Source organism: Ornithorhynchus anatinus, chromosome 1 (assembly GCF_004115215.2).
Source record: "Ornithorhynchus anatinus isolate Pmale09 chromosome 1, mOrnAna1.pri.v4, whole genome shotgun sequence".
In the NCBI taxonomy this organism is placed as follows: domain Eukaryota; kingdom Metazoa; phylum Chordata; class Mammalia; order Monotremata; family Ornithorhynchidae; genus Ornithorhynchus; species Ornithorhynchus anatinus.
This window is the reverse complement of record NC_041728.1, coordinates 43,705,894-43,718,078: the sequence shown is the minus strand read 5'-3', so window position 1 is coordinate 43,718,078 and position 12,185 is coordinate 43,705,894. Positions and strand designations below refer to the sequence as shown.

Here is a 12,185-nt window from a genome sequence, read left to right as displayed (position 1 = left end):
GGCATAAGGAGAAGGTGAGTTTGAGAGGACTGAAGAGTGTGAGCTGGGGTGTAATGGAAGATGAAAGTGGATAAGAAGGGAAAGAAAGCTGATGGTGGGCCATAAAGCCACTGGTCAGTTGTGAAAAGAAATGGGTAACCATTGGGGCTTTTGGAAGTCCACAAAATGATGTTTTAGTAAAATGATCCTGGCAGCTGAGTGAAGTGTAGGCTAAAAAAGGCAAAGCCTGGACTCAGATAAGCCAATGAGGAGGCTGATAATGTAGTCTATTAGGGAATTCATAATAATAATAAAAATATAATATTGGTTAAGCATGCAGTATGCGTCAAGCACTCCATTAAGCATTGGGGTAGATATAAGATAATCAGGTAGGACACAATACTCACCCCACACAGGACTCACAATTTAAGTAGGAGAGGTGAACAGGTATTGACTCTTCATTTTACTGATGAGGAAACTGAGGCCCAGAGAAGTTAAATGACTTACCCGAGGTCACACAACAGGCAGCAGGTGGCAATTGGAATTAGAACCCAGATTCTCTGACTCTCAGCACCTGCTCTTTCCACTAGACCACACCACTTCTCTATGACAAGGGCCTGGACCAGTGAGCTGGCCTTTTGGATGGAGGAGAAGGAGCAGGTCTGAGAAACATTGTGGGTAGAAAACCGACAAGATTTAGTGACAAACAATATGAGAGTTGAAGGTGAACAATGAATCAAGGCTAATACCAAAGTTGCGGGAAACAGGGAGGATGGTAATGTTGTCAACTGTGATGGAAAACTTAGTTGTAGGAGAGGATTTAGAAAGGAAGATGTAGAAATGAGTTTTAGATTTTAAGAGTTTAAGGTGCTAGTGAAACATTCTTTGTGGAGCTATTCGGGATGCAGGAGGAAGTACAAGATTGCAGGGGTGATGAGCGGTAAGGACTAGCGAAATAGTTTTGTTGAATTGAGTTCATGGCAACATTGCCTAATGGTCAGAGCACAGGCTTGGAAGTCAGAAACACCTGGATTCCAATCCTGGCTCTGTTGCTTGTCTGCTGTATAACCTTGGTCAAGTCACTTCACTTCTCTTTGCCTCTTTCTCATTTGTAAAATGGGAATTAAGACTTAAACAAGGACTATGTCCAACCCAATTTGCTTGTATTAGCTAGGGGAGGGGGTGAACTCCCCAAGAGAGTGTGTGCAAAGTAAGGGAAAAGGGGGCTTAGAACAGAACCTGGAGGACACAAAGGAGTGAGAAATGGAAGATCTAGCAAAAGAGACTGAGAAGAAAAAAACTAGAGAGGTAAGAGAACCAGGGGAAAATCACATCAATAAAACCAAGTTTGAATGACATTTATAAAAGAAAGTGTTAACAAGGGAGTTGGAAGTGGAGATGGTTGGGCTTGACTTCCCGTTCATGGAATTTGGGACAAAATTGGAGCAGGGAGGTGGGATGATGACTGGATGGATTCAGAGAAGGTTTTGTGGGGAGGGGAGGGCAAAAGTGACCATGTTTGAAGGCAGAGGGGAAGGGGCAATCGTTGAGTGAGTGGTTGTAGATTGAGCTCAAGGAGAGAAGAGTGGTGCAAGTGTTTTTTATAAGGAAGAGAAGAGATAGGGCCCAAAGCACAGGGAGAGGTAGTAGATTTGCTTTGAGGGACTATTGGCTCTAATAATAAGTAATGGCTGTGGTATTTCTTTAGTGCTTTCTGTGTGGCAAGCACTGTGCTAAATGTTGGATTCAATACAAGATAACCAGATCAGACAGAGTCCTTACCGGACATGAGACCATGGGACAAGCGAGCTAGTAGCCATTCAGAGCTAAATGTGGCTGTTGGACTTGATGCTGTCCCACTAAGATTTCCTTTGTGTCCCAGTGGGCCTGTCTTACTATACTCTTTGCCCTTTCCCTCCATTCCCCTGCCCCTGTTCCACCTTCCCCCTCCTCTTATCTCCCTCTCCCCACTGTTGGTTCTTACTGAAATAAAGAAAGCAGTTAGAATTTATTTCAGGCATGATGTGAATGACACGCCAATGTCACCTTCATTTCTGCAAACAGAGCAAACAAGTAAACTGTGGCTGTCGGTGTGCCGTAATTGGTGGGCAACCCAATCTACAGCCCAGCAGACACTTCAGTCACCTCCAAGAAGTTAGTGGTGAAAGACATAGGAACACTTACTTTATTCAGCTTCCTTTTTTTTTTTATGCAATTCATCAAGCTCTTACTGTGTTTCATGCACTGTACTGCTGGGTGACCTTGTGCAAGTCACTTTACTTCTCTGTGCCTCATCTGTAAAATGGGGATTAAGACAGTGAGCCCCACGTGGGCCATGGACTATGCTCAACCTGATTAGCTTTGTAACTACCCTAGCACTTAGTACAGTGCGTGGCACACAGTAAGCACTTAACAAATACCACAATTATTATTATTATGTTCTAAGCACTGGGGTAGATACAAAGCTAATCAGGTTGGTCATAGTCCGGGTCCACATGGGGCTCACTGTCTTAATCCCCATTTTACAGCTGAGGAAACTGAGGCCCAGAGATCCAAGTTGTCTGAGGTTATGAAGCAGACATGTGGTGGACACAGGATTAAGGTCCAGGTCCTTCTGACTTACAGGCCGGTTCTGTGTCCACTAGGTCTCACTGCTACTGATTTCTTATCAATCAATAAATCAATCAATGATATTTGTTGTGTGCTCACAGTTTGCAGAGCACAGTACTAAGCGCTTGGGAAATTACAGTTCAAAACTGTGCCTTATTTTCTAAAATGTAGTTTTGAATCTCTTTAGCCATTCCTCCGTTGTTTCAGAGTTTCAAGAAATAGAGCTTCATCTACTTCCCTGGGGAATTTATTCTGAAGCTCAACAGTGTTTATTGTTTAAGTGTTTTTCTGATCTTCAGCATAAATTTAATCAAACAAAATGGTCGTTTACTTATCCCAAGGGCACTTTCTCTTAGAAAGCTGTACCATTGCTCTGTAGCTGATGTCTTATCAGTCTATGAATGTTGGCTGGTCTTTTATTTTAGCAAGCATTAAATACAAATACACCCCATAAAATCTCTCTTCACTTCTAAGTGGGAGGCAGGTTATTAGGTCTTCCTTGAATCACTGTATCTCGAAAGACAAGACTGGATTTTTCTTTTCCATACACACATATCTTTGAGCACTTGAGAAATCTGAGGAGGCATACAATCAACAGCAGTTTTGGTTAGCCTGTCCTCTTTCATTCATTCATTCATTCATTCATTCATTCATTCAATAATATTTATTGAGTGCTTACTATGTGCAGAGCACTGTACTAAGCACTTGGAATGTACAATTGGGCAACAGATAGAGACAATCCCTGCCCAACAAATGGCTCACAGTCTAAATGGGCGAGACAGACAACAAAACAAAACAAAACGTGCTTGGTCAGCCTTCATCAATGTGTTACCCAGTTTGGGCAGAAAACCCTTGAGGATCTGATTCAACTGTATTTGACGTAAATCGTCATCCACCAGATAGATAGTTACTGTAACCGTTTAATGAAACCACCCTTCTCCTCTGTGAATATTTGTTTACTTAGGTCCTCCTTTCTGTCATTTGTCACCAAAAGTTTGCATCTGATCATTCTCCAGGTTAAACTGAAATTCTTCTTCAAACTTAAATAAATTCCCTGGCTACTTACTTATTTAACATGTAGGTACTGTCTGCAATATAGAAAGAAGTGTTTTTGAAAAAAGAGGCTTTAAAAGGAGAGACCCTCCTCTGCTTTCCTTCCCAAACATAACTTCAGGATTCAGTTGAATTCAACAATATATACAAGGATATTAATGATGTCACTGTTAGTTTGTTAACCAGTACTGTCAGAACAATTCTACATTAGCAAAGTGAAGGGAGTTGTTGAAAAATGCCAGCCGGTTAGAGCCACCATTGTGCATTGCTGTACAAGCAGCAGAAGGCAGGGAATTGCAAGTAATCGCTCCCCTAATTTTTATTTGCTACATTCTTTGTTGCTGAATGGAATTATTCATTCTTCCACATCCTGGATATGAGTTAGGACTAAACAAAGATTAATTCACTTTCTGCTCTTTCTATGCTGCTGATTGCTCTAGCAGTTCTGTTTGCAGTAAAGCATTTGCTGTAGCTCCTTCTTCGTTGATTAACTCAGTAATTCCTTTACTGTCAGAGCCGATATATGCTTCTGACAGCTTTGGTAGTTTGTAGTGACCACAGAGACTGGAAGCCAGGTCTCCCGAATTTCATGCTTTTGCAGCAGCATTGGATTTTGTGGTTACTCTAAATTAATCTAATCACCTTGCTCGGAAATGGTTTTGGGTAGAGCTTGGGTTTCAGTACTCTACCTTGTACACACTGAGTGAATCTTAAGGGATTATGCTTTCAACAGTGTAATAATAATGATGGTATTTGCTAAGCGCTTACTTTGTGCCAAGCAGTGCTCTAAGTGCTGAGCGCTGTTCTAAGCGCTGAGCACTTTTCTAAACAATATGGAGGACAAGTACCTTTCCTCTCTAGAGACTCTTCTTGAACTCTTAAATTGTTCTTTCTCTCTCTTTTTTAAGTTGTTTTTTAAGCTAAGTTTGCTGTTTGCCAGGCACTGTACTAAGTGCTGAGGTGGATGCAAGCCAATTGGATTGGACACAGTCCCTGCCCCACATATAGTCTAAATCCCCATTTTACAGATGAGGTAACTGAGGCCCAGAAAATTGAAGTGACTTGCCCAGACAGCAGAGCTGGACTTAAAACCCAGGTCCTTCTGACTCCCAAGCCCGTGCTGTATCCATTAGACCACCCTGCCTCTCTCTTTATACCATTTCATCCCTATTGACCCTTGCTTTCAAGAGTCATTATAGTAATAAAAATAAGTGCTGGGGTAGATGCAAGGCAATCAGGTTGGACATAGTCCCTGACCTACATGGGGCTCACAGTCTATTTAGGTGAGGTTGGGGTTTAGTCGAGAAGCAGCGTGGCTCACTGGAAAGAGCACGGGCTTTGGAGTCAGAGGTCATGGGTTCGAACCCCGGCTCTGCCACTTGCCAGCTGTGTGACTTTGGGCAAGTCACTTAACTTCTCGTTGCTTCAGTTCCCTCATCTGTAAAATGGGGATTAAGACTGTGAGCCCCACGTGGGATAACCTGATTCCCCTGTGTCTACCCCAGCGCTTAGAACAGTGCTCGGCACATAGTAAGCGCTTAACAAATACCAACATTTTTGAGAAGCAGCGTGGCGCAGTGGAAAGAGCACGGGCTTTGGAGTCAGGGCTCATGAGTTCGAATCCCAGCTCTGCCACTTGTCAGCTGTGTGACTGTGGGCAAGTCACTTCACTTCTCTGTGCCTCAGTTCCCTCATCTGTAAAATGGGGATTAACTGTGAGCCCCACGTGGGACAACCTGATTCCCCTGTGTTTACCCCAGCGCTTAGAACAGTGCTTGGCACATAGTAAGCGCTTAACAAATACCAACATTATTATTATTATTTTACAGATGAGGAAACTGAGGCAGATTTTATATATATATATATGTTGGCATTTGTTATTTTGATTTTGATCAACAGACACTTCAGAAGCAATAACCACTTCATACAATTCCCCAGATTTGCATTAGGAAACCTCCCAGAAGTAGTAGGTATGAAGTCTTGAAGCACTTCTCTTTCAACAAGTCATTCATTTTAATTAATCTCTTTGTGGGGGCTGACTCCATAGCACTCTGGGATCAGGCAGTGAAGTGCAAATGAGACTTTCATCATGCAAGGTGGAGCCCAAGCCTCAGGACCCCATGCCAGCCCCAAATGCACACATTAGGATGTGGGGTTTTTTGATGGTATTTAAGTGCTTACTATGTGCCAGGTACTATACTAAGAGCCCAGGTAGATGCGAATTAATCAGGTTGGACACAGTCCCTGTTCCACATGGGGCTCACAATCTTAATCCCCATTTTACAGATGAAGTTAACTGAGACACATAGAATTGAAGTGACTTGGTCAAGGTCACACAGCAGAGCCAGGACTACAATCCACGTCCTTCTGATTCCTAGGCCTATGCTCTGTCCACTAAGCCATACTGCTTCCACCTACTTCCATGCTGCTTAAGTGTATCAGTTTGTTGGGCCAAAGTAACAGAATCCCACAACAAAAAAAGGCCAGACTTGCACCCAGAGATCTCATGTATGCTGAAAGCACAGAGTAGTTTCACTTGGAGTTGGTCACAGTCAACTCTAGAGATCACCATTCCGTTTACTTAATGTGCCTTACAATCAATCACATTTATTGAGCACCGACTGGGGGCAGAACATGGTACTCAGCACTTGAGAGAGTGCAATAGGATGAGTAGATGTAATCTCTGCTGTCGTGTGCAAATGTCTTAGTCACCGAGTTTGAGACAGTAAGTAAACTGAAGGCTAGGTTATAAAACAGTAGGTTAATTACGGTATTTATTAAGTGCTTACTGTGGACCAAGCAACGCGCTGAGTGCTGGGGTAGATTTGGGATAATTGGATCAGACCAGGACCAATTCCCACATGAGGTTCATGGCCTAAGAGGTAGGGAGAGCAAGCAGCTTATTCCCAGAAAAACTGAGGTTCAGAGAGTTTAAGCGAATCACCCAAGGTTGTATAACAGTGAACCCCTGTCTCCTGGTTTCCAGACCCATGCTCTTTGTACTGGGCCAATTCTGTGGGAGAATTAAATGATTTGGAAGTTCTATATGAAAGGAACAAACTATAAATCAAAACAGAAACACATGGAAGGGAAGTTTGAAGACTTCAACTTCTGGTTCACAGGGACACACCAGATCTCCTGTAATTGCGGAAATAACAAGAAAGGGGAAAAAAACTTTATTTTAAGACAGAAGGGTGGGGGGGTGGCGGGGGGCAATGGTCCAATATGACATATCTGTCTCTAGGCCTATTGTGGTATGCTGTTATAACAAGGAGTCCAGGGGTTCAGAAATGTCAACCCCTGGTCTGGGAAAGAAAAACAAATTGATTGGAAAAAATAAAAATTTATAAGTTCAACCATAACCAAACTAAAACCAAGTCAAAACATAAACAGGTTTTAAAAAGTCAAAATATACTGCAGAAGGATGCCCTGAGGTAGTTTGGGGGCTGTGCAGGAGATAACCAGAACTGTTTTTGGCTGCTCTTCAACAGATTATGATATCAGGCCCATGGATTAACAAAAAAATAAGAGATGGGTTGTCTAAGGCCTACCAATAACTGAATTTCCATGATGTTGTGAGCATCCTTGTAGTGGAATCTCTGGGGATCCCTGCTGTTCTTCATGTTTAAATGTCATGCTCCCAGTAGTGAGATTGTATCCAAGAGTGCAAGTATAATTGAAAAGACCAACAAGCAATCCAAATGCCTTCCATACTTTTGCATTTATAGATAATCTCTTCCATGCTTTCATGCACCATTGGTCAGGGTACTACCTAGATAGAAGGGTTCAGTAGCAGTCCTGCCTATAAAGAAGCAAATAAACTTGGAATTCATTCTTTTTGAATCACCAAAGCATTTATTTATGGCTCTATCTTTCAAACGTGAGTGTACTTCTTGATAGATAGCGACCACAAACTGACAGTAGGACTGAAATCCTTTTCTAACTAAACCAGTAAAGCACATATCTGGCTGTAAAAACCCGCTTTCATTTTGATAATACCTTGAGTGATTGATTGACTGATTAGCCTCAAACCTATTCTCTAAGGAGCATGACCGAGAACTGATTTTTCTGTTCTTTTCCTTGTGATTATATAATGCAGCTAATTGTAGTGGAGGTAATTATTTAATATAGATTTTCGATCAGTGAGATTTTGATTAGATCAGTTAGAGGAGTTGCCAATATATCTCCACTATTAACTTTTTGATTATTTTGATTTTGGATTAATCCCAAGACTGACTGGATTTGAACCTATGGCTAGAGAAATAAAAAAGTTGTCAACCCTCCAATCCTAATGGTTGTCTGTATCTTAAGTCATCAACATTTTAATTTTGGACAGTATTTTTCTTAAACCTTTGGAAATGTTTTTACTTTGTCTTCATTTTACAAAAAGCATTGTTGGGAACGCCAGTTCTATTTCCGATGGCAGATTTTGGTTTCATGAAGACATATGAGCTCTGGGAATTGGCCTGTTTATCAATAATAGCCTGCAGTTTATGTTCACATATGGTTCAGATTTGTAAATTAATAGTTACATGAAATGTTCTATTTGAAATTTTATGTGTCAGATAATGCTGTTTACCTAAGAAATAGTCACACATTCATTTTGGAAAGCGATTAAAGGGAAATTAATTTCTTTTAAAAATATTTTTTAGTAAAGCCTCTTACAAATTTGAAGGGAGACATTTGGAGTTGTGGTGGGGGGCGGGGAGGGGGCAGGGGGCCAGATCAGAGGAGCTCCTGTGGAAAGATCTCCTTTGTATGGAGGTCTTTAAAAAGTATATTAAATTACACAGTGAGAGCCAAAACCAACTAAAAGGTGGCATTATATGATGATTAATTTTAAAATGAAGTTTTACTGAGATTTCTGATGCATTTTTTATCTGTCTCCATATGCAGAATACACTGAGTACCAATTGGTAAAAACTGATTTTACTATTTCTGACTTAAGATACTGGAAAGCATTGATCAAAGTTTTATGTTTGGTTTCCTTATGTTTTCTTTTTCAGAGTACCCGAGTGGCTTTGGACCATCTGGAATCCGTTCCTGAGAAACTGAGCTTTCTGGAAGATTTCAAAGAATTTGGAGTGAGAATTTTCTGGCTTGCCTCTTTCTATATTTTTACCGGGATGAGAACCCTTGACATCCTCTTAATGAACCCAGAGGATGAAGGAAGAAGTGAGGAAGAAAGTAAAAGACCTTAGTGAAAGTCAGATTGCAATATCCACACAACATCTATTCACAGTGGGTTTTATTTACCACTTTGAGTGAATAGATTTGGCATATTGGAGTTAGTTCATCTAGTTAATCTTAGGAAAATACAATCTCAAGAACGTACAGGCTCTGGAAAATTTAGTCCATAAGTAGACCAGGTCATGGATATTGTGATAAGTGATTCCTTTTGATAACTGAAGGTGATTTTAGAGATGACTTATAGTCCTAAACAACAAATGCCAGAGGACTGTTTGTTTAAGAAAGCTGTGTTGCTACGCAGTTTCCCCTGCAGCATGCCTCGTGCAGTAGTATCTGCTTAGCGTCTGGGATTTCTCCCTACAGGCCAATCATCGATAAGGTTCTGAAAGACATTTAATGAACAAAATATTTGCATATCACACTTCTCAATTACTTGTATCTATTTTCATACTCTAAACTTTAGAAATTAAATTGTGCAGAAGTGTAAATAAGATAAAATCTGTCAATCTCAAATGCCTCCTATACAATACTTTCTGTCAACACCGCCCATGTGTCTCAATATGAAATGTAATAATAATAGTAATTTGGTTTTATAGAGCACTTTTTCTGTCAAAGTGCTTATGCAGTTATATCAAGAGCTTATGTAAGTAATTTAATATCACAGATCTGTGACCGATTGGCCCCAGTTGCAGGATCTTTTTTCAGTCGACAACATTTGGGGTGGGGTGTCCCTGGGTTTCTGGGGTTGGTACAGGCCAGGAAGGACTCTGGGAGGTAATGACAGTAGGGAGTTTGGGCAAAGCAGAAGCAGAGAAAAACTATCATCTCTCCCTAAAAGGCACAGCCTCGGGGAACCAGGCTCCTTTTTTTTAATGGTATTTGTTCAGTGCTTACTATATGTCAAACACCGTTCTAAGCTTTGTGGTAGATATGAGTTAATTAGCCAGGATGGAATCCCTGTCTCAGCTTACTTGAGGCATGCTAGGTGCCTCAGAATGCAGAACATAAAAGTAAAAAACATGTCCCTGTCCTCAAGAAGTTTACGGTCTAGTGTCCTTCTATATATATCTTTTTCAGTCTGTCTACCCCTGTATGTGCTTTCTTGTGTGTGTGTGTGTTTGTGTGACAGCGAGAGAGAAAGTGAGCACAAGAGAGAGACAGAGGGATTACCTACAGGAACTTGGGCATTATGTCTACTTACTCTTTTGGGGTTCGCAGAGTTGAAGACCTCACAGTTGTCTTCAATTTCCTATCGCCGGTATTTAATTAGTCAGAGAGTAGGCTCCAGGCCATTTGTGTGTTCCCCACAAGACTTGGTGTAAGCCCTCTCACTTTCTCCAGCTATTTCAATGTTCCCTTCACTCTCCTTCCTACTAATGCTCCGATGGCGGTGTTGTGGATACCAAGGCAATGTTAGCTTACCAACTTCTCCCAGGAAAGAAATTCCAGATGCCAAAGGGTATGAATGGTCAGTGGTATTTATTGAGTGCTCACTGTGTGCTGAGCATTCAATAGTATTTATTGAGCGCTTACTATGTGCAGCAGCACTGTACTAAGCGCTTGGGATGAACAAGTCGGCAACAGATAGAGACAGTCCCTGCCGTTTGACGGGCTTACAGTCTAATCGGGGGAGATGGACAGACAAGAACAATGGCAATAAATAGAGTCAAGGGGAAGAACATCTCGTAAAAACAATGACAACTAAATAGAATCAAGGCGATGTACAATTCATTAACAAAATAAATAGGGTAATGAAAATATATACAGTTGAGTGGGCGAGTACAGTGCTGTGGGGATGGGAAGGGAGAGGTGGAGGAGCAGAGGGAAAAGAGGAAAAAGGGGGTTTGGCTGTGGAGAGGTAAAGGGGGGCTGGCAGAGGGAGTAGAGGGAGAAGAGGAGCTCAGTCTGGGAAGGCCTCTTGGAGGAGGTGAGTTTAAGTAGGGTTTTGGAAGAGGGAAAGAGAATCAGTTTGGCGGAGGTGAGGAGGGAGGGCGTTCCAGGACCGCGGGAGGACGTGACCCAGGGTCGACGGCGGGATAGGCGAGACCGAGGGACGGTGAGGAGGTGGGCGGCAGAGGAGCGGAGCGTGCGGGATGGGTGGTAGAAAGAGAGAAGGGAGGAGAGGTAGGAAGGGGCAAGGTGATGTAGAGCCTTGAAGCCTAGAATGAGGAGTTTTTGTTTGGAGCAGAGGGTTGATAGGCAACCACTGGAGTTGTTTAAGAAGGGGAGTGACATGCCCAGATCGTTTCTGCAGGAAGATGAGCCGGGCAGCGGAGTGAAGAATAGACTGGAGCGGGGCAAGAGAGGAGGAAGGGAGGTCAGAGAGAAGGCTGACACAGTAGTCTAGCCGGGATATAACGAGAGCCTGTAACAGTAAGGTAGCCGTTTGGGTGGAGAGGAAAGGGCGGATCTTGGCGATGTTGTAGAGGTGAAACCGGCAGGTCTTGGTAACGGATAGGTTGTGTGGGGTGAACGAGAGAGACGAGTCAAGGATGACACCGAGATTGCGGGCCTGAGAGACGGGAAGGATGGTCGTGCCATCCACGGTGATAGAGAAGTCTGGGAGAGGACCAGGTTTGGGAGGGAAGATGAGGAGCTCAGTCTTGCTCATGTTGAGTTTTAGGTGGCGGGCCGACATCCCAGGTGGAGACGTCCCGGAGGCAGGAGGAGATGCGAGCCTGAAGGGAGGGGGAGAGGACAGGGGCGGAGATGTAGATCTGCGTGTCATCTGCGTAGAGATGGTAGTCAAAGCCGTGAGAGCGAATGAGCTTCACCGAGGGAGTGAGTGTAAATGGAGAACAGAAGAGGGCCAAGAACTGACCCTTGAGGAACTCCAACAGTTAAAGGATGGGAGGGGGAGGAGGCTCCAGTGAAGGAGACCGAGAATGACCGGCCAGAGAGGTAAGAGGAGAACCAGGAGAGGACAGAGTCCGTGAAGCCAAGGTGAGATAAGGTATGGAGGAGGAGGGGATGGTCGACAGTGTCAAAGGCAGCAGAGAGGTCAAGGAGGATCAGAATGGAGTAGGAGCCATTGGATTTGGCAAGAAGGAGGTCATGGGTGACCTTAGAGAGAGCAGTCTCGGTAGAGTGGAGGGGACAGAAGCCAGATTGGAGGGGGTCTAGGAGAGAATGGGAGTTAAGGAATTCTAAGCATTGATTGTAGACGACTCGTTCTAGGATTTTGGAAAGGAAGGGTAGTAGGGAGATAGGGCGATAACTGGAGGAGGAAGTGGGGTCGAGAGCGGGTTTTTTTAGGATGGGGGAGACGTGGGCATGTTTGAAGGCAGCGGGGAAGGAGCCCTTGGAGATTGAGTGGTTAAAAATAGAAGTTAAGGAAGGTAGGAGGGCAGGGG

At 43.1% G+C, this 12,185-nt stretch overlaps 1 protein-coding gene across 3 annotated transcripts in view; it reads left to right on the top strand.

Annotated features, from left to right (window-relative positions):
- CEP128 (centrosomal protein 128) overlaps positions 1-12,185 on the top strand; it is a 453,487-nt gene that overhangs the window by 397,995 nt on the left and 43,307 nt on the right. For all 3 annotated transcript variants that reach the window (XM_039911721.1, XM_039911722.1, XM_039911724.1), the window contains exon 23: positions 8,649-8,726. In XM_039911721.1, coding sequence (XP_039767655.1) covers positions 8,649-8,726 — 78 coding nt within the window. The remainder of the gene's footprint in view (positions 1-8,648; positions 8,727-12,185) is intronic.